The sequence below is a fragment of the Sorex araneus genome, chromosome X, assembly GCF_027595985.1.
Source record: "Sorex araneus isolate mSorAra2 chromosome X, mSorAra2.pri, whole genome shotgun sequence".
In the NCBI taxonomy this organism is placed as follows: Eukaryota; Metazoa; Chordata; class Mammalia; order Eulipotyphla; family Soricidae; genus Sorex; species Sorex araneus.
The window spans coordinates 293504738-293527058 of NC_073313.1; the positions used below are offsets into that span (position 1 = coordinate 293504738).

At 46.9% G+C, this 22321-nt stretch overlaps 1 protein-coding gene across 2 annotated transcripts in view; it reads left to right on the top strand.

Moving 5' to 3' along the window:
• Positions 1-22321, top strand: part of HK2 (hexokinase 2) — a 73772-nt gene that overhangs the window by 24199 nt on the left and 27252 nt on the right. For both annotated transcript variants that reach the window (XM_004612006.3, XM_055122895.1), the window contains exons 2-3: positions 793-955; positions 19278-19426. In XM_004612006.3, the coding sequence (XP_004612063.1) occupies positions 793-955; positions 19278-19426 (312 nt within the window). The remainder of the gene's footprint in view (positions 1-792; positions 956-19277; positions 19427-22321) is intronic.

Below are 22321 nucleotides of genomic sequence, written 5' to 3' on the forward strand. Positions count from 1 at the left end.
GAGGCCTGGAGGCGATAAGAGATTGTCGGATGAGGAGGAGCCTGAGCAGCTCCGAAACAGGGAAAAACTGGGACCCGAACCAGGGAGAGTGTTTGTACAAGACATGCAACGAGAGGAGGAGCTGGGTAGAGGCAGATACATCTGGCCTTGGCAGGATGTTAGGTTTGGCTCTTCTGGGAAGCCACTGGAAGGTTTTAAGCAGAGGAAGATGGAAGATGGTGAGTGGAACTGTGATGGCTCACTTGGGAATTGTCCAAGTCCAGACAAGAGATGGTGTTGTTGAAGCTGAGGGGTGCTTGCACTGCAATGGCTGGCCGTGGGGAGCGGGTGCAGAGCAAGATATGAGGTCCTAGGGATATTGTCACAGATATAGGACCTTGACCTTTCTGAGTTTTTTTTTTTGTTTATTTTTGAACCATACCCTCCAGTTCTGGGGGCTTCTCCTGACTTAGGGGGTTCAGATGATTCTGGGGATTGAATTAGGGGCTACTGTAAACTAAGAATGGGCTCCAGCTCTCTGACTAATCTCCCATGCCTGAAATTCACTCTTTCTGAAGAGAACACTCCTCTTCTCAAATATGCCTTCTTGCTGGTCTTCACCATGGTCCAGAAATAAAATCAAACCTAGTTATCTAATTTTTAAGGCCAAATTCTTTCAAAGAGATTTCTCTACTCAATGGTCTTTCAAGTTGAGACATTAGAGTTTGGTTCTTAGAAGACTTGACTGGTTTGCCATGACATGTGTACGTCATTTCTTTTTGAACTTAAGATGCTCTTTCTCTCCTCTCTCAGGTTGACCAGTACCTCTACCACATGCGTCTGTCAGACGAGACCCTGCAGGAGATCTCAAAGCGATTCCGCAAGGAGATGGAGAAAGGGCTTGGAGCTACCAGCCACCCCACGGCTTCTGTCAAAATGCTGCCCACCTTTGTGAGGTCAACTCCAGATGGGACAGGTGCCTGAGGGTCATTTCTGGGGTTTCCACTGTGGCGCCGAGAGAAACTTGGGTAGCTTTACTCAGGGACCCACAGAATGATGTGTCTTTGCTTCCCAAGCCTCAAAAGCCATTTGTTTTCCAATTACTTGGTCAAAAAAAACAGTTTCGCTCATTTTGGGATTTCCTGGCACGTCAGATAGCACACAGTGATGATGATGAACAGCCTCCATGCGTAAGGCAGCCACAAGCCACTGGCCCTAGCATTTACTGCCTGGGTCGTCGACTGGCACATTCCATGGACTTGCTAGAGGAGCGGTGTGGTAAACATTGTCCTAGAGTGTCTCTTGAACTCCATGAAAATGAGAAGTTCAAATAAACATGGGGAGAACGTGAAGTGCCCCAGTGAACAGTGAGACCTTAAAGACTCAGGAGTCGAACACCGAGGACCTGGCAGTCTCAGTCAGATACAGAATGTGCACCTGGGATTAGTGAAGCTGTACGAAAAGGTTGCACTGGCTGGGGCTGGAACACCGAGGCCTTAACAGACACACCCAAAGCTGGTTTTTCTTTAGGAAACATTTGGGGTGGGGGTTGGGGTTGGAGGGGTGGCTCAAGGGCTTGAGTTCCCGAGGGAGCTTGTAGAATGGCTCAGGGAGAATGAAAGCCCTGAGCACTGCTGTGTGACCCCCACCGCGCCCGCAGAGAAAACATTGGGAGTAACTGAAAGTTTTCAGGGGTATGAGCGGAGGTGCACCTCTTCTGCAGTGTGTGTGTGAAGGGGGAATCATGGCGTCTGGCAGGACTTAAGAGGGGCTCCTGGTGGGAGGCTGTGGATGTGAGAGGAGAGCCTTTCTATCTGCCCTGGGACGGATGTGCAGCCCCTCAGTGGGCGGTGGAATGCCACAGACAAGCGCATTAGCACTGCCACCAATGTGTTCCCACAGCCTCTCAGAATCCCTCACCCCCGCCCCCCCCAATACCCCAACTTAGACGTGAGGAGCTTGTGAGGCCCAGGAAGCAGGGGGGTAGAGAAAGGGCCTGAGGGTTGCTGCAGGCAGAGGAAAAACCAGGAGGCTGGAGCCTGAGGCCCGGAGAGAGGAGAGGGCGCCAGCTGGGTCCCTGAGGAGCATCTGCAGAGAGGTCATGGGATGAGGGGGATGCACGCACTGGAGAGGCCGTGTGCACGTGCCACCTGCCTGCTGTGTCCTTGAGGCTTTCCTGCGTGTGAGCCTCGAGGGACCAGGGTTGTCTTGAGACTTGGCACTGTTCTGTGATGCCTAAAATAAGTCTGTGTTTGCCCAAGCCTCAGGACTCTGCATAGACCTAGTGCGTTGGGTGTGACCTTGCTCAGGACTGTTCCCGCGTGTTTACCTCAGAGGTCTTTGGTGTAGCCCTCAGACGCCCTCTGATTGGCACGTGGCCTGTGCCTGCCACTCCCTCTGACTGGGTGCCGTGCCTGATTCTTCCTTTCGATTTGACATTCTCACCCATTTACTAGCTCCTCCAGGCCAGTCCCCGCCTTTACTTCAGGCGTTAGTCCTGTCACATGCTCTGGCTCTTGGCCTCAGTTTGTCTTGTGGACTAAAAGCACCTGCTCATTCATCACTCACAGAACCCTTGAAGGGAGCCACAGCTTCATCTGCCTTATTTTGTTTTAAAAGATGTATCACTGTCACTGTCATCCCGTTGCTCATCGATTTGCTTGAGTGGGCACCAGTAATGTCTCCATTGTGAGACTTGTTACTGTTTTTGAGAAACTCAAATACTAATATGGTCAATTATTTGCCCAGGGCCAAGAAGGTAATAAGAGGCTGAATCAGGATTCAAGCTCCTCATATGTGTCAGAGGTTAGCATTGAGACTGAGCCCCGTCCATTGTGTATTTTCCGTGTGTATGTATCTTCGTATCCAGAAACACACAGCACAGGCTCAGTTAAAGTGCTTTAAAATGGTCTAGGGGCTGTGTTAGGGCTGATATTCTAGGCAGGTGAATTGACAGATTGTAGGGGAAATAGGTAAGGAGCAGGCTTTTCAAAATTCTCTTTGCCTTCCTCAGTTGACCAGGTATGGCAACCTCCTCTTCGAATTTGCCATCATGCTCTGTGTGGTACTTAGCCTCTTCCGCTGACTACTGACCGGAGTTCTAGGAGCCCCTGTCTCCCCTCTGACCCAGTTTGGGGCAAGTAAGTCTGGCCCATGGCTCCTATGAACGTGAGTGCCCTGGAAAGAGGACAGGAGTCGGCCTGCAGTTTTCTGAGGCAGATAGTATAGGGTGGGACTGGTCTGCCTGCCTTCCTTTCTTCCTTTCACATGACTTTGGTGCTACCAGAGGGCTTCTTTGCAAGCCCAAATCCTGTGGTATTGATGGAGATATGTCGGGTGAACACTTTTTGCTTATGCAGAGCAGTTGCCCTAGGGAGTGGTGACAGCCAGGCTGGTGGAAACCTGGCTCTCAGCCCTGCATTCCTCACTGGCTGGGAGTTCATGGTTTACTTCTCCACTCTGCTCTTGGGCACTCAGCCTTTTCTTTTTTATAAAATAAGAGGTGGATCTGACAGTCTCAATCTGTCTTGGTTATGCTTTAGAATATTTCCCGGGTTCTTGGAAATGCCGTAAGGATCGCAGCATCCTTAATGCCCATTCTCTGGGCACAATGCAGAATACAGTCCTGGCTGAGTCATTGTAAAGTCTGAGATTGATCTGTTCTTCTTCTATAAACTCATTTATGTATGTACTTATAGACAGGTGTGTAAAGGGTCAAGGACATAACTATACCACCGCTAGTGGTGATCCTAGCACACAAGGTTGGCAATAAATAGTAAAGTTGAAAATACATGGGTGTGGCAACTCAGCAAATTTTACTTCTAGTTCTCCTTGAAAAAACTTTCATAGGAACCCAAAGAGACATCTCCAAGAATCTTCAATGTTTTGTTATTCAAAATGATGGCACATGGTAAACAGTTTATGGAATATCTATATGATGAGTAAGTATTATACAGCTCGTTGCAAAACTGGATACATGAAAAAACTTGAGGGGCTGGAGCGATAACACAGCGGGTAGGGCGTTTGCCTTGCATGGGGCTGACCCGGGTTCAATTCCCAGCATCCCATATGGTCCCCTGAGCACTGCCAGGGGTAATTCCTGAGTGCAGAGCCAGGAGTAACTCCTGTGCATCACCAGGTGTGACCCAAAAAGCAAAAAAACAAAAAACAAACAAACAAAAAACATATGAGTGAAGAAAGTTACGTGAGATAGAATTCTTAGTAGTTGAATAAAAGTTAAAATATCTCATAAAACAATTGCTTATGGATGCACATGGCCATAAAATGATTGTGGAATATTAATTGTGAAGGTTGGAGATATAGGTCAGTGGTAGGTAGACCACTTGCTCTGCGTGTGTGAGAGATTCTGGGTTTAATTCTCAGCATCACAAAAAAAACAACAAAGTAAAACTAGAGAATGTACATCAATCAGATAGCAATAGGGGTTGTTTCTGGAGAGGGAGAAAGGAAAATAGAACTTGGGAGGGGAACATGTAGGAATGTGACTAAAAGTAGGCAAAACCAAGGCTTTCCATTTTTATGTTTTAGATGGGGAAGGGAAAGAGAAGAGAGAAGGGGAGAGGGAGGGAGGGAAGGTGGGAGAGAGGGAGGGGAGAGAGAATGCAAGTGTTCAACTGAGAGAGAGAGAGAGAGAGAGAGAGAGAGGAGGGAAAGAGAGAGGGAGGGAGAGAGAGAGGGAGGGAGAGAGAATGCAAGTGCTCAACTGAGTACAGACTTTGGGCGCAAGAGGCGCGGATTTGATCCTTCACACCATATGGTCTCCCAAGCACTCCGGAAGTGACCCACAGACACAGATATGGGAGCAGGCCCTGAGTACCGCTTGGGTTTGGCCCCCAAACAAAGCAAACTAATAAACCCAAATCAATTTGATGTTTTGTCTATTAGGGAGTGGGTTGAGTTAGGACACGTGGCAGTGAGGATTGACTAATGTTCAGTAGATGAAGTCTGCCTATCCAAAAGAAAACTCAGGAGGGGAGGTGGCTCAGTAGGACTGTGTGTGCCTCCTAGGCAAGCGCCTCCTGGGTTTGATCCCCGGTACTGCAGAAAAGGAAAAAAGATCAAAGAGTTGCCTTGGTTATTGGCATCTGAGGGCTGAGAGTGGCTGCAGTTGTGGGTGTGGACTGCACTTCTCTTAGATGTTGTCACAGAGCCCAGACCCTTGCTGGTGCACCCACATCGTTACCCAGGTCACGACTTTGTTACACTGGGCCCCGCTAAGGCTTATGTTTCTCTCCCCTAGAAACCTGGAGTTCTGTGTTCTAGCGGTGTCTACTCAATGTTAGCCTACGCAGAAGGGAAAGGAAAGCAGAATCTTTCTCAGTCCTTCTCAGAGTTACTTTTCGAATCCAGGAAATCAAAACTGATTCAAATCTCTGGTTGTCAGGGAACCAATTTTTTAGTAATTGCTTTCCAACTTTTTAAAATCATATACTCACACCCTATACATATCATGTACATTATGCATATATCACACCATATAAATCACTGTGCATATAAATATCTATATGCAACAGCAGAAAGGTTTCAGTGATCATGTTTATTCTTGAAATGTCATACTATCAGATCTGTTACACACACATACACACACGATTACAATTGGGACCCACCAAAGTTTTTCGATGTGTATTTTGGAAAGCTGCTGTCTTATCTGCTCCTTACCTAGTCTTGTTCCAGAGAGGCCTTTGTGAAGCTATTTCTTTTTGTTTTGGGGCCATTCCTGGCTGTGCTCAGGGGCTACTTCTAGCAATGCTTGGGGGACCACATGTACTGCAGTAGATCAAACTGAGGCCAGCCACATGCAAGGCAACCACCTGACTCCTTGACTCTTAGGTTCGAGTCTGCTTCTGGGTAGAGATGAGAGGGGAGGGAATGGGATCAGAATCAAAGGAGTATTTATTTTAAAAACAAATTGGGGGGTTACACCTGACTCAGAGCTCAGAGATTTTACCCAGAAGTTTCCAGGGGGGCATGCAGTGTGGGGAATTGAATCTGGGCTTCCCACATGCAAGCACGTGCTCCAGCCTTTAAGCTATCCCTCTGGGTCCAGAGTTCTAGGTTTAAATGGGGTTAAATTCATGTGGTATTTTCAAATAACTATTATGCTATGTCCCCCCATTTCCTCACTTGCAAAAAAGAGCAAAATCATGGGCCTGGCTATGTAAGAATTATGGGGAATTGGATATAGAACCTTCTTGTGTGTGCTAACACGAGAGTCCCATGTAGAAGCCACAATTTACCAACTAAGAGAATGCATGAATCTGCCAGGTCCTAGAGCTTCTGTCTTTTGGAGGGAGAGGTAGAGCAGGTGTGAGCGTTCAAGACCCTGCGTCTTGTCCTTGTTCTCTTTTATAAGATTCCAGCTCTCTAATGGTGATCAAAGTCCTGGTAAGAAATATGTGAGCCATTTTAAGTATTAGGCGTTCATTTATGATGGAGGTGTCTTACACCAAGGAAGGAGAATGAGGTCATGGCTTGCATGAATGTTGGTAATCACTGAGTGATTGTTGGTAGTCACTGAACCTCATGGGGGTTGCTTCTGGTAACTACTTCTGTGAACTACTTCCGTGAACTACTGTTCACAGACTAAGTGGACCATGGAGGTCAGAGAAATGCAGTTGGCATAGATCACTGTATCTGTCATCCTGTTGCTCATTGATTTGCTCCAGCGGGCACCAGTAACGTTTCCATTGTGAGACTTGTTGTTCCTGTTTTTGGCATATCGAATATGCCATAGGTAGCTTGCCAGGCTCTCTGAGAGGGGCGGAGGAATCGAACCCAGGATGGCCGTGTGCAAGGTGAATGCCCTACCTGCTGCGGTATCACTACAGCCAGGTCCCTGAAGGTGGCGTCAGGATGGCCGAGCGGTCTAAGTCGCTGCGTTCAGGTCTTAGTCTCCCCTGGAGGTGTGGGTTCAAATCCCACTCCTGACAGTTGGCATAGATAAAAATTATATATGTGGTTCAAGAATGTTACTCAGATGACTGAATTTGGTCTATGTTACGGCATGTAAAATAATTTTTCCCCTGAGTCCAGCTTTTAAAGTTGAAAGGCTTATATAATGAATATCCATATTCTTCCTAGACTCAGTATTCTGTTAGATTTAGTTTATCATTGTTTGCCATGAGCATTTTTCTGCTATTTATTTTTCTTTATATTTGGTTTTGGGCCATCCTTGATGGTTCTCAGGGATTACTCCTAGGTCTGTGTTCAGGGGTTACATACATCTGGCGGTGCTTGGGGAACATTTGTGGTATTGGAGATCGAACTGGGGTTGTCTGCACACACAGTGAGCACCTCACCTGCTATACTACCGTTCTGGCCCTAAGAACAAATTTCAAAGACCTCTCTGTGCACATGTTTTTCATTTCATTTTCTTGAGTAAACCACTGGGAATAAATTCCCGGGGTTATAGTTTAGTGTCAGGTTTTGGGGGGAGGTTTTGGTTTCAGGTTTTGGGCCACCTTTGGCTGTGCTCAGGGATCCCTCCTGGCTGACTCAAGAGACCAGGTGGGGTGCTGGGTTGGTCGCATGCAAGGCAAACACTTAATTGGCTGTACTATCACTCCAGATCAGTTTAGTGTAAGTTTAATTTATAAGAAACATCTAGAATTTTCCCCAAAATGTATAGCATGTCAACCAACAATGTATGAGAGTTCTTGCCCATAGCCTCACCGTCACCAATATTTTTTGTCCGACCCTATCTCACCCCAGTCTAGCTTGGCTTTTGCTGCTGGTTGGTTAAAGAAAGTTTTCATTTGTATCTGCCAGGAATTTTACTATCTTAACTTCTGTAGACAGCCTGAACCTCAGCTATGGCTAAACGTGTGACTCTGGTACCAGCCTCAACTACAGAAATGACAGAGGCTCACCATGTAATTTTTAGAGGAAATGAAAAAATAATTGACACCCTTTTATGAGTTCCATGATGTCTGTATTAGGCCCTTTGTATAAAAAGTCTGTTTCACTTTCTATACACACTCTAAGAATGTGCTGTGTGTTTCCGGACCCCATCTGATGGGGCTCAGAGGCTGCTCCCAGCTCCTTGCTGGGCTTCCTCCATGAGGTTTTATGCAAATGTAACAGAGACATTCCCCATTTTAATTCAAGGGAGCCTAAAAAAGGATTGATTGGTGTTTACCACAGTTACCTTTGCTGAATTCGTAATAGAGTTGTGGAATTTTATTCTCGTTAGACTCAATTCTATGGCAATAAAATGTATAGATTGCATGGGTTCATGTTTGTGGAACATAAATTTCTAGAACAAGTTGGATTATTATCTTTTTATAATAGATCATAAGTGTGATTTAGCTTTATAGCTTAGTAACCATCGCCTTAAGTATGACCCAACTGAAAACGTGCAAATATTCCAGATGCATGTCCCAATTTAGAAACCAAATATTTTTGTGGTATCTTTATCACCATAGAGTGAGATGAGAAGTTTTATTGAATTGAGCTGTTTTTGATGCTTCCCTACTTCCCCGAGTTGTGAATTATTTTCATGTGACTATATCTCCATACCATAGCCAACTTAATTCCCCAGAGAGAATGGAATGATGATGGTGACGAGGAGGTTCATGTGGATTCAAATTGAAGGCTTATTAAATCCCATGTGCTATGCTAAGTACCGTTTTGAGCTTTCTGATTCATTCTCATAGCTACCTAGTCATAGGCATTAAATCTCTGTTTTGTAGAAAAAGAAAACTGGTTATAGAGAGATTAGGCACTTAATTTACCCTAAGTCTTCATAGTGAGTAAGTGGAAGGTTTTCTTTGAATCCAGGCAACTGGATGCCAAAGCCTGGGCCCTCAGGCACACACGTGTGGCACACCTTATACTTGCATGCCCCTTTGTACCCACCCCAGCACAATGCACTAACTCTGATCAGTATCTTAGGCTTAGATGTTCTGTTCCTTTTGCATTAGTGTCTCCACCCAGGCATAGTTGGGGTGTTGGTCCTCTGTGGAACAGCAGTGTGCGAGCAGTCTTATGCCACACCTTGCAGAATGAAAGTTTCCTGGGGAGATAAGAAGATGAAATGATTATGGGGTGACACCGGGTCATATAATGCAAGCCTATGATGTGATAGAGACATCAGGCTGGTGATAGGTTGCTTGGAGTCTGGTAAAACCCTGCAGAGGCTCCTTATCGCAGTTGCTCAGCAGTGTCTCAATAGCCGAGCAGTGGAGACCTCGATCAATAGCAGGCGCGCACAAGTTAATCAGTGCACGGGTGGTGCCTGCCATATAAACTAGATGATTGTATCCAGAAGGAACCCTATACTGCAGCAAGACCTTAGTAAACATTTGCATGTTCCTGGCACTGGGCCAAACCCTCTAAACATTTGTTGCATTGAGAGAGAGAGAGAGAGAGAGAGAGAGAGAGTGTGACCCATCTGGCAGTGCTCAGGAGCTCCTTGCTTGGGAATTGCTCCAAGGGTTGCTTCCTCTAGTGTTCAGGGTACCATGCAGTCAAACCCAGAGATCAAACCCAGGCCTTCTGCAGGCAAAGCATGCACCCCAGCCCTTGTTGCATTGGACTGGAGTGGAGGAGGGGGTGGTGCAGGGAGCTGAAAAGAGCCTCCCAAGCAGTGCTTGAAGGGTTGTGGGGCCACTCTGAGCGATTTTGGCCAACTAGGCTGTTTGATTAATATGAGGGTTGAGATGTGGTGGAGAGAGTGCTGCTTGGGCCCTGTGGTACCAGGGATCACCAGGACCACCCCCGGGGCGCATTTAGTGCTAGGGACCTCTGGTCATGCACATGCAAGGTTTGTGTCCTAACCCTTGTATTATCCAGCCCTGAATATTGGCCACAAACTCTACATGTGCGTGCACACATATGCCCACATGCATCCGTCTCTGTCCCTGCATCCTGGGAGGAGGTGCTGGCTGGGAAGTTGATACTTTTCCCTTTTAACAGATGATGAAAATCTGAATTCAAATAATTTGCCCCAAATCACATAGCTAATCCATATTAAAATGGGATTTGAACCCAGGGCTGCCTGCCTGGGAATCTTAATACTTTGAGCACCTCCACAATGCTGAAACATGATCTTGCTTTAGCCCTTTGAAGAGGGTTTCCTCATGTGTGGGGGCTGTGTAATACCTCTCCATCACTAGCGCTTGATCTGAGCCCAAGAAACACTCCAGGGCCTGGAAACTCAAAGGACTGAACCATGATAGACATTCCAGAGGCCTGAGTTTGATCTTTGCCAGCACTGCTAGATGCGCCCTCTCCTCCCAGAAACATTTCCAGAGTAAAAGTCCTAGGTCCATGCTTTCCCCATGGTGTTTGGGGGTGTTTTGGGGGGCATTCCAATGTGGTTATGTGCTTTAGGTCCTCCCATCAATTGGACTAACTATTGAAAAATTTCCTCCCATTTCCATATTTTGGCATTTGGTGTCTATTGCTAAAATGATTTGAAAACTTTGGGACGAAAGAGATAGACAGTGTAGGAGTTAAGGTGCTTGCCTTGCAAGTGGCCAAGCCTGGGTCAGTCCCAGCACTGCATATGATCCCCCTGAGTACTGCCAGGAGCACAGAGCTCAGAGCCAGGAGTAGCTCCTGAGCACTCCCGGGGATCTCCCACCCTATGATGATGATGGCGATGATTATGATAGGGTTTGAGAACTAGTGACTTAGACAGATGATCCCAGACACCAGCATTAACATGTGATGGGACGTGTTTAACAGCATGGAGTCATCTCTATTTCTAAGCTAGGGAGGTGGGGACTGGTGTCAGAGTGGAGTAGCTGGGACTTGAAGGGGCAGTGGTTCCAGGTAAACACGTGCTTTGGAACCTGTGTCCACCAATGCCAAAGGTCGTTTTGCCGGATTACCTGCCCAGGACTTGGGGATTTATCTTTAGTCATCCTCTCAGTTGGGATTCCTGCCACACATTCTTAGAGCACTTCATTGTGTGGGCTTGCAGGCAGTTGTGAATGAAAGGATTAACAGGAACCTCCTCCTCCCCTCAAACGGGAACCTCCTGTCCCCTAGAACCTTCACCCGAGAGAGCTTTCAGAATGTCCCGTGTACTTGTGTGACATAGCACTGTCACCAAGTTCCCAGGGCTCCTGGAAATGTTTCTGCTCAAGCAGGGTAGGTTGGTAGGATGTCCCCTTGAAGTTACTGAATTTATAGAGACAACTCAAGATTCAGAGGGCAAATAATGATCGGTTAAAGCTACATACATGCCTTGGGCAAATGGGTTACAGTGCAGAACTGCTGGCCCTGGGGTGACCAGCTGTCATGGTTTGCTTAGGACTTTCCCATTTTAAACACTGCAGCTCCCATATTGATCCTGGAGCGGCCAGGATGTTTGCCCACCCCGCAATCCACCCCTTTATTGCTGCCTCACAGCAGTGTTCTAGCAATCCTCCGTGGCTCTTGATCCCACTGGTCTGTAGTGCTACTGGCATCGTTTTTAAGACACAGAGCTAACCTTCTGCTTAAAAAACAAAGTTGGGGCTGGAGAGAGAGTGTAGGAGGGAAGGCATTTATTGCCTTGTGTGCTGCTATGTTGGCTGCAATCCTGGTTCGAATCCCCAGAAACGCATATGATCCCCTGAGCACTTCCAGGGCTCATTCCTGGCCAGGAATAGCCCCTGTGCACCACCAGGTGTGGCCCATCCCCCAAATAAATCACTGTTCCCTGTTATCACTGTTATCCCGTTATTCATCAATTTGCTCAAGTGGGCATCAGTTATGCTCCTAGTGGCATATTCGATATGCCAAATATAGTAACAATAACAGGTCTCATTACCTCAAATAAATAAAAATTAAAAATCAAGAAAACAAGCCCTTGGCATTGGTTTATGTTGCAAGCTCGTAGCTGGAGCGGTTTTAGGTTGTGGCCACTCAGAAGGTGCCACTCCCCGAACACACCATAAACTCCACACCTCTTTATCTTCCTCTTCTCTGCTTGGCAAAGTTGGACTCATTTGTAACCAGGTAGGCCACTCCTGCTTTTAAGCACTTACCTTCAGTGAAAAGGCCTTGGTGCTGCTTAAAAATACAAAACCATGGGGGCTGAAGCGATAGAACCGCATTTGCCTTGCACACAACTGACCCAAGTTTGGTCCGTGACACCCCATGTGATTCCCTGACCCTGCCAGGAGCGATCCCTGAGCACTGCCAGAGAATTTGCCTTGGACGCATGAAGCCCCTGTATCATCGAGTGTGTGATATCCATTCTGCATCTAAGTCTGTAACGACAGCAATAAAGAGGAAGGGAAGGAGATAAATAAGAACTGATGAAAAAACAACACCATAAAACCAACTCTGTTGGCAAGTTTGGGGAGTGCCAGATCAGAGGAGCAGGTGGCCAAGTATTTTGATTAGGGGCAAGTGACTAAAGGGGTGAGTAATGAAAGGAGACCCTCTTGGAAAACTCAGCTGGCCCCTGCGTTCCACCCCTCGGAACCTGTAAGGACTTCATAAGGTCCCAGGCCACCGGTTCCTACGTGAGTTTTGAACAGCGCTGGAATTGTGACTCGCTCCAATATATCTCTGATGTCACCGCAGCTAATGTGTCGGTCACTCTCATGTTCACACAGCCCATCCAAAGTCATTTTTTTGTCCTCTGCCGTTCCCTGTGCCAGGTGAGTTCCCAGGAGAAACAAAAACCCTTTTATCTCGTTGACCTTCTGTGTCTGATAAGCGCTCCGGGAAAATGGGCATCAGGGTCCTGTGGATGGGAAGTGCGTCAGCAAGCACCCTCTGCCAGTGAGAGCAGCCCGAGGCCAAACTGTGGGGCCGCTTTAGGGAGCGCAGCGTGAGCTAATGCCCTGTCGCCCTCTCCCCTAAACGGCGGGCCAGTCTCACTTTCTTGAGAACTTTCTCTTTTAGGAGTGAGTTAGTACTCCTATTGCACGTTCTTGGAGCGGGACAGTTCATTAGCCACTTCATTAGCCCTTCAGCAGAGAGAGCCCGGAGAATGTCCAGTATTCTTTATGCCAGTGCACTGGCATGGTGGCCACTGAGAAAACCTGCACCAGCAAGCTTCAGCCGGTCCTGGGTTCATTTGAGGGAACCAGATGGGTGTGGCCCCTCCCACTCACGTCGGGAAGTCCTTGGCCGTCCAATATGTTCCTGGGGATGGGCTGTAATTACTGATAAACATTACAGTGTCTTTGCTCTCCTTTTGCCAATATATAACTTATTTGCTCTCAACCCAGATTCTGTGCCAAGTATTCCTTAGTTTCCAGAAACCCAAGCTGTGAGAGAGCCTTAAGGGACGTGGGCGTGGTGCTGGGGGGCGCAAGCTTTGGGGTTCAAATCTGAGAGATTTGGGTTCAAATCCAGTCATTTACCCCTGCCTGACCTTAACAAAGTTGACTCAACTTCTGAGACACAGTGTCACTTCCGCTGCCACCCGGGCCGGGTTGGAGACCGTGGGTCACCTCTGGGGTTATGCTCTGGGCATTATTAGTAATGAATTCTTTGAGGATTTAAGACTTTTCCTTGAGCAGCCTCCTTACTCAGTGCAGCAGAAAGCTTGGCTAGAAAGCCAGACCTGAATTTGAATGCTGGTTTCAATTACTTGACCTCAGCTTTGATTTTCTCATCCAGAAAATTGGGTTCTAAAGCCTCCCAAGCTTGTGGAGGATTAATGAGACAATGTTTATAAACGAAGTGGCCCTTACTGGACAAAACATAGCTTCTGTTCTGTTAAAACCATCTCCACATTAGGCGGTCAGTCAACTAAATGAGAAAATAGAATCTGAATTTGATTTTTAAATAAACCTATAGTGAAAACTCGCTTCCTTTATTTTAACCACAGCAGTGAGCACACTTAGGAAGAATGGGAGAGATTTAGAAAATTAATGGAGTCTTCTTCAGACTTCCTAGAGACACAACATGAAAGCCAGAAATTATATTTTGATGACAATTAAGTATTGTTTAAAAATTAAACATTGCTTGCAGGCTAAAAACAACATGAACAGTATTAAAAAACAAACATCCAGTTGGGAAAAAAACCTAACTACAAATATACGACCAACAAAATGATTTTCAAGCAACTCTTAGGTTTTTAGATTTTCCTAGTTTTACTAATTTTCAAGCAACTCATAGGTTATTAGAAAATAGTAAATATTATTTTTTTCCCTTTTTGGCTTTAAAAAATTAATTTATTTTTAATTTTTAAATTTTATTGAATCACCATGACTGGTGACACTGGTGCTGGTTTTGTTTTGCCGTCATACCTGGCTGTGTTCGGGTGTTCCGCCTGGCTCTGCGCTTAGAGATCACTCCTGGCGGGCCTCAGGGCATCAGATGTGGTGTTGAGTATTGAACCTTAGTTCAGTACTCAATAAACCAAGTGCCTTATTTGCTGTACTATTGCTCTGGCCAGAAAACAATGATTTGTTTTATAAAAATGATGAAATTTTTAAAAGATATAAATAGAAAATTTATAGGAAAATTATTCAAAAGCCAAACATTTTTTGGTTTTGTTCTTGAGCCACACCTGGCTGTGTCTCAGGATCTCTCTCGGAGGGGTTTGGGGGACAACAGAAGGGTGCTGGGGATTGAACCTTGGGATGACTGTGTGCAAGGCAAGTGCCCTACCCACTGTGCTATAGCTTCACCCCAGGCAGGCAGCATTTTGATGTGAAACACTACACAAATGGACGAAAGGAAGTGTAAGCAATAAGGAAGTGTCCGTGATTGACTGCAATACAACTTCAGTCTGGTGAGGGTGAAACCTACCTGCTGTTTGTGTGGAAGTTAGTGAAGACTCTGAGGAAGGTAAACCGGCAATATCTTCCTACTTCAAACACAGATCTGTGCAGAATCAGTGATCTAGGTGTCTTTCTAGAATGTGCTTTTTAACAGCATCCACTGTCTTTTTTTAGAGCACCCAGGAAAAGTGAGATTTCCTAACTTTTGGGAGATGGAGAAGAGAGATGTGTTTTGCTTTTTTCATCTTGTACTGTTTGAAGTTTTAAAAAAACAGAGGTTTAGATTTTGTCAGATGTTTATATTTTGTTTTTATTTTTCAAAGTTAAAAATGGAACAAAACGCCATGCCTAACAAAAATATTAAATCTCACAGTTGGTGCTCAGACATTTTCTTTACCAAATTCACCACCGTTGGATGGTATGAGTTGTCTTCTAAATACCTTGCCTCAAATGCCAACCAACTAACTTCATTTATTAGAATATCTTTGTATTGAAAGTCCTTTGCCACGAGGCTGAGTAATTTCTTAACAAACTCGGGGTTGACATGTTCTCTGTTCCAGATCCTGCCTATTCAGTCTGACTATCTATCCAAGATCCTTCTTCCTCACACACTCTGTACTTGTAGAAAGCTCTGGAAAGTTTCCCAGAAGAGGTAGGACTTGAATCATGAGTAAGAATCAATTAAGATTGGAGACTAAGAACTTGGAGAGGAGAAACAGCATAATCAAAGGAATAATCCCAGTGACAACAGCAGTTGCTCATTGCTGGATTATGATGTGCCTATATGTCCATGAATAGCATGTCTGGGTTCCGGGAAAGCCTCACAATTCCTGGGAGAAGTCAATAGTATGGGCCTCGGTCAAAAGGTAAGGTGAGATATGCTGGGAACATTGGTGGAGGAGAATGGGCACTGCTGCAGGGATGTAAATGATCACTATGTGACTGAAATGCAAACATGAAAGTTCATAAGTTTGTAATTGTACCTCACAGCGAGTCACTAATAAAAAATTAAAAAAATAAATAAAGAAAGAAAGCACTGTAGCACTGTTGTTCCACTGGTCATCGATTTACTCGAGCGGGCACCAGTAATGTCTCCTTTGTGAGACTTGTTGTTACTGTTTTTGGCATATCAAATACGCCACGGGTAGCTTGCCAGGCTCTGCCGTGTGGACGGGATACTCTAGGTAGCTTGCCGGGCTCTCTGAGAGGGACGGAGGAATCGAACCCAGGGGTCGGTTGTGTGCAAGGCAAATGCCCTACCTGCTGTGCTGTCGCTCCAGTCCCTGGAGTACCTAACTTCTCTCTTTTTCTCTCTCTCTATATATAATATATATGCATATATATATAATGTGCTAGGATAAGTGAATATAGAAAGACTGCTAGATAATTTTCAAAAAATCAATTCTAATTTTAGTTCTGGTGCCAACAATGGATAATTAAAGGATTTAACTAATTCTAAATATTATTTATAGCAACTGCAATGACTATAAAACTCCTACATAAAATTTTAATTAATTAAATTTTTTAATTAAAAATTAAAATAAAGATAATATCGCTAAAAAAGTAAAAAAAAATGTTTGACTTGGAAAAAAAAATAAAGATGAGGTGAGATGCCCAATAAAGTCACAGGTGGTAAAACAGATGAGCCAGAATTCAAAACACAGCTTCTCTTCTCTCTCTGTCTCTCTCTTCCTCCCTCCCTCCCTCCCTCCCTCCCTCCCTCCCTCCCTCCCTCCCTCCCTCCCTCCCTTCCTTCCTTCCTTCCTTCCTTCCTTCCTTCCTTCCTTCCTTCCTTCCTTCCTTCCTTCCTTCCTTCCTTCCTTCCTTCCTTCTTCCCTGCCTTCCTGCCTTCCTTTCCATATGAGATGTATGAAATTGAACCTGGGTCAGCTGCATGCCAGGCAAATACCTTCCCTGCTGTTCTGTTTCTCTAGTTCCCTTTCCCCATTTTTCAAGACTTAGCTCGTAGGTCCTACTCTCTGACGGTCACCCCACGCCACACACACATCCTCAATCCATGTGGGCCCTAGGGAAAAAACCCATTCACCAAGCTGACGGTTTTAAAAACCTTAGGATTTTAGCTCTGGTTGTTGTACTGCAGTGATTTGGGTCTCTAGAAAGCAGTCCCTTAGCAATGATTATTGAGTTAAGTGCATTTGTGGAGAGAGTACGTGGGAGGAGGGATGCAGAGGAATGTCAGTTTTGGCAAACGATGGAAGGAAAGCCAGGGATGGCGTTCCTTTCTGGAATGGTATTATCAACAGCACCTTTATTGTAGTTTCCCTTCAGCCCATCAGAGTCCTTCAGAGCCCGCATTCTCGACTGAACTCCTCCCTCCTGCGATCTAACTGAACTGGCCTTGAGCTGCTTCCAGCCAGACAGCCTTGGCCACCTCAGAGCCTGTAGTTGCCGAGACAGTGGGTCACCTGTGTCCTTCAGAGAGCTGATACAGGCAGTTCATCTTCTCTGTTCCTCTCGATCACTTGTGACAGCCACCACATAGCTTTCCCAACTGTCTGGCTGAGGTCCCATTAGCAAAGGGTGACTCAGAACTGGAGTCCTTGGAAAATCTGCCCTCAGAATAAGGCAGACACCATCATCTCCCAGATGGGGTTGAAGTTGCCATCTAAGGACAATAGCCAGTGGACATGTGTGCACGTGTCTGGGGAGAAGGTGGTGACACACCAGATGCCAAGGAGTGAGTGGAAAATTCATGCCACAAGGAGGAATGTTGAAGTCACAGGACCAGCTTATAGTGGCTTTTCTTGGTTGAGGTTCTTCACTCTCCCCTGATATATTTGATTGTGTGTCATTTGCATCTGAGACGCAGCTCTAATGCTGGATCTGGAAGACTTAGATGAGGGCGTTGGGCCTGGATGAAAAGTTTCTAGAACTTACTAAGCATGTCCTAAGTTCTTGGCTCTGTGTTGGGTGCTTAGGACATAATTGCCTAATTTTTCCCCTCATAGCAACCCCAAGAGTTACTACATTCCCGTTCTGGAAATGAGGCAGTTGAAAGCTCAGGAACTTGCCAATTAAAATGTTGGCTGGAGTTCCAACAGCTGGAACATGGGCTCCAGGTAGCCACCACCGAACTGTTGATTGTGTGAAGGAAAGGCCCCTGGATGGAGGCTGTGTGGCCATTTGGGTGTCCACCCAAGGTGCAGTCTCTACTGGAGGGATGGTGGGTTTTGCCTGCAGGGATCCCGGCAGATGTGGCTGGTTTCTGGGTGGAGATGTGGAGCTGCTCTGCTGGCACAGTTATCCCTTGTTGCTCCATTTAGTGAGAAAGCTTTCCTGCCCGCCCTGTGCCTGCCACCACCCCCTCAATGGCAGTCTCCCCCCGGGAAAGGCGGGAGTGTCCACTTCCCCAGGGAGGACGCTGTGTCCTGAGGGAAGGTGCTTGGCAGAGCAGCAGAAGCCAGGCAGAGTCACCCCTGGTCAGGGAGGCTGCGAAGAGGGGAGCCCCCTCCTCTCTGACCTTGGTCTGTGGCTGCGAGACCCCGACCCAGTGTCAGGCCTCTGCCACCCTTTCTTTGTGTGCCATAGACGGGGCGCGTCCCTGCTGCCAGCTGTGTTCTTGCCCGGAATCTGGACTTTTCTGTCTGCTCTTTGTTTCCTAGAGGGAGGGGACCGTCTTCCTGGTGTGCCCTCTGGGTGACACCTGAAGATCTTGACCCATTTGTGTGTGTGGAGTCTCGCTTCCCGCCTCCTCCCAGCTCCAAGGCAGTCACCCAACTCTCGCTCCACACTTTCGGGGGTGGGGGTGGGGGTGTCAGCCTTTTCCCGTATTTGCACAAGCTAAGAGCTTTTGGGAACTGGGAAATGCATCTGTGTGACTTTTTTTTTTTTTTTTTAAATCTAAGCCTCTAAATTTAGAAATCTTTTTTTTGTTGGTTTGCTTGGGGCCACACCTGGCCATACACAGAGAGAACTCCTGGCTCTGTTTAAGGGTTGCTGCAGGCGGTGCTCTGGGTGGGGGGGGGGGCACCATATGTCGTGCTGGTGACTGAACCTGGGTCAGCTGCCTGCAAGGCAAGTGCCTGATCCTCGTACCATATCTCTGACCCTAAATGTAGAATCCTCTCCACTCTTTCATCCTAGCTTCTCGTACCCTACGGCAGAACATTGTGATTAAAATCCATTACAAAGTGAATTTTATATGGGGGGAGGGGGGTAACAATTCAGCAGGAGGCCCAGGGCCTACGGGCATACAGGAGGATGTGGGCTTTCCTGAGGATTTGGACAGAACCGAGTGTGGACGCCTGGTGCAGGACCCATCTGATGGGCCCACTGAACTCCTTGGGGACGTGACTGAGAGCCCTCACTTAGGAAACACCCAGATCTTGTGAGGGGACGGACACCTTGATGTCAGCAGAGGGAAAGCCTGGCTGATGTGTATTCTGAGGGAGTGACGGGAGTGCACCCGGGGCCAATGAGAGAGAATCAGGTAATACTTAAATGACTAGAAAAAGGTTAAACCTGCTGGTGACTCCATCATCTAGAAGACACCCAGGGCTTAGGGAGGGACGCGGGGTTTCAGGTCTGACGCTTGTGTTTCCTGGAGCTAACAGTGACCCTTCCGGTCTGTCTCCGCAGAGCATGGCGAGTTCCTGGCTCTGGACCTTGGAGGAACCAACTTCCGTGTGCTTCGGGTGAGAGTCATGGACAACGGGCTCCAGAAGGTCGAGATGGAGAACCAGATCTACGCCATCCCCGAGGACATCATGAGAGGCAGTGGCACCCAGGTTTGCACCTTCTCTGGGCCTCCTGCTGCTGCTTCTCTGGGATCTGGAGGGAGAAGACCTTGGCTGAGGCTCGGCCTTCTGGCCTCTGGCCTTTCTCGCTAACTCGATGATCCTTCTTTAGTTTTGTCTACTTAGTTATTACTTTCTAATTATATTGAGGCTCTGTGATTTGCAATACTTTCATGATTTCATGTCGTCCCGTCCTGCAGAGACCCCTAACACTCCTTTCTTTCAACCTCCCTTCCCTACCACTCAGTTGTGTGGATCTGCTTTGGCCTCTTGTTGCTACCTCGCTGTGTCTTTAAGTCTCACACCCGGGAGAGATTCAGAGTCTGTGTCCCGTGAGGTAAAAGCCGTTCATGGGGGCCGGCAGGATAGAACTGGGGCTAAGGCTTTTGAGGTGAACCCTGGTCTGAACCTGGCACTACCTGTGGCCCCCCTGAGCATAGCTATCTCTGATTCCTTAGCACAAAGCCATAAATAAATCTTGAACACCACTAAGTACGGCCCCCAGACCAAAGCAAATCAAACCAAATCCTAAATACACAGGACAGAGAGATTGTACAGAGGTTAAGGCACTTGCTTATGTGGTGACCCCAGTTTGATCCCTTTCTTAAAATTACTATATTTTTTAATTGAATCACTGTGTCACAGTGAGATACATTACAGAACTTCGATGATTTTCAGTCATACAATGTTTCAATACCCATCCCTCCATCAGGGTACATTTCCCATCACCAATATCCCTCGTGTCCCTCCTGCCACCTGCCCCCCAGCCTACCTCTGTGACAGGCACCTTCTCTCTCTCTCTCTCTCTCTCTCTCTCTCTCTCTCTCCTCTCTCTCTCACTCTCGCTCTTGTTCTCTCTCACTCCCTCCCTCCGTTTGGCACTATTGTTTGCGATACAGATATTGAAAGGCCACCATCATGTTTGGTCATTTGCACACTTTCAGCATGCAAGTTTGATTGATCCCTAGCACTGCATATGATCTCCCAAGCACTGCCAGGAGTTATCCTTGGGGATTGAGCCAGGAGTAAGCCCTGAGTCTTGCTGGGTGTGACCCCAAAAACAAAAATCAAGAAAAAGGAGATAAAAATCTATGGATTTCTTGACACTAACAAAGTTTGTGACCCTCTGATTTTCATTTGTGTGGTTTTGACCCATACTTAGCAGTGCTCAGGGACCACTCCCGGCAACGCTCAGGGGCTTATATGGGGTGCCGGGGACTGAACCTGGGACCTGAGACCTGCTGTGCTCTTTATAGCTGCAGTGTCCTTCTGTTCTAAACATGTGGAATTGAGCTTTGGGAAGTTTGGTGACTTGTCCTTCCCTCCTGGAGGGGATGGTGGAGCAGGCAGGAGACACAAAGGTGCATTGATAAGACCTGTGTTTGTCCACTCTGGGGACACCATCCACTGGTGGACCAGGCCCTGTGCCCCAGGTGGGAAGTGCTCCCTGGAGTTAGTGAGTGAGGGCTCCCAGCTGCTTGCTCCTGCTTCCAGAGAAGGAAATAGTATGAGACCAGGGCTCCTGTCAATGTGAGATGTTGGGGTCTAGTCCTCTGGGAGACTAACCCTTTCCAAGGTCCTCCTCCAAAGAGATCATTTCCGCACAGGGTTTACTTCTGCTTTCGCTGTATCATAAATCCCGGGTTGGTGATGATGGCTATGAGCCTGCCGGTACTCCCAGCTCTTGGGTACCCAGAGAAATTGGTAGCCCTCTCTAGAAAGTGTTCTTTAATTACGTTAAATTGAGTTGATTGAATTTTATTTTGCAATACAAGATGATGGAGGGAAAGGGGCCATGCACTTGCAGACCAGGCTACATTCCCTGCCCCTTGCCCCTTCTCTGCCCACATTCTTTATGCTCCTTCCCCGGCAGCTCTCAGAGCCTGGGTAGGAGCCACTGAGACGCTGCCCGATGCGCACAGCCCAGTCTCCTCATCTCCCTCCTCTCTCCGCCCATCTCCTGGGAACGAAATTTCTGATCAGGAGTAGAACACGTGGGGGAGAGATTTGTCAACTTTCTGTGTCCTTTGTCTGGCCCTGAGGGTGAAACGTCTTTCCTTACTTCAGTGCTGGGGTAGGAGCGGGAGGCACAGTGCCAGCCACTGTGCGCATTTTTGTTCGCAGAGTTGGTCATATTGCTTCAGAATTGAGAAACAGGATTATTACACCCAAGCAAAACTCTGAGCTTTCACCTGAAAAAACAATAACTTCTCTGATATTAAGAAAAGGGCTAAATGGAAAAAAATGCAGCATAAAAATGAAACGTAAAGGAAATAAATAGAAAATAGAGGTGTTGGGGCTGGAGCGATAGCACAGTGGGTAGGGCATTTGCCTTGTACACGGCCGACCCGGGTTCGATTCCCAGCATCCCATATGGTCCCCCGAGCCAGGAGTAACCCCTGTGCATTGCCGGGTGTGACCCAAAAAAAAAAATAAAAGAAAATCCAGGTGCTAATTTCACCCGAAGAAAGGGAAACGAGACTTTAGGTCTAAAAGCTCTTGTGGCGGAGTTCTAGGCACTCTTTCCCCTGTATTCAGTCAGCGGATATGCTAGGTAGCAATCTTTTCGTTGGGGACAAGCAGTAGATTCTATCCGCTGTGCTATCGCTCTGGCCCCGAAGCAGTAGATTCTATTTTATTTTAATTTGTTTTGTTTTTAGGGCCACACCTGGCAGTGCTCAGGGCTTACTCCTGGCTCTGTGCTCAGGGATCACTCCTGGTGGGACTTGGGGAGCCATATGTAGTGTCACGCATCAAGCTGGGGCTGGTCACATGCAAAGCAAGCGCCTTAACGTTTGTACCATCAATTAAATTTTCCAGACAAATTTTAGCTAAAACCAAGACTGAATCACCCAGTTCCCAAACTGAGAATATCTCTGAAGCTCA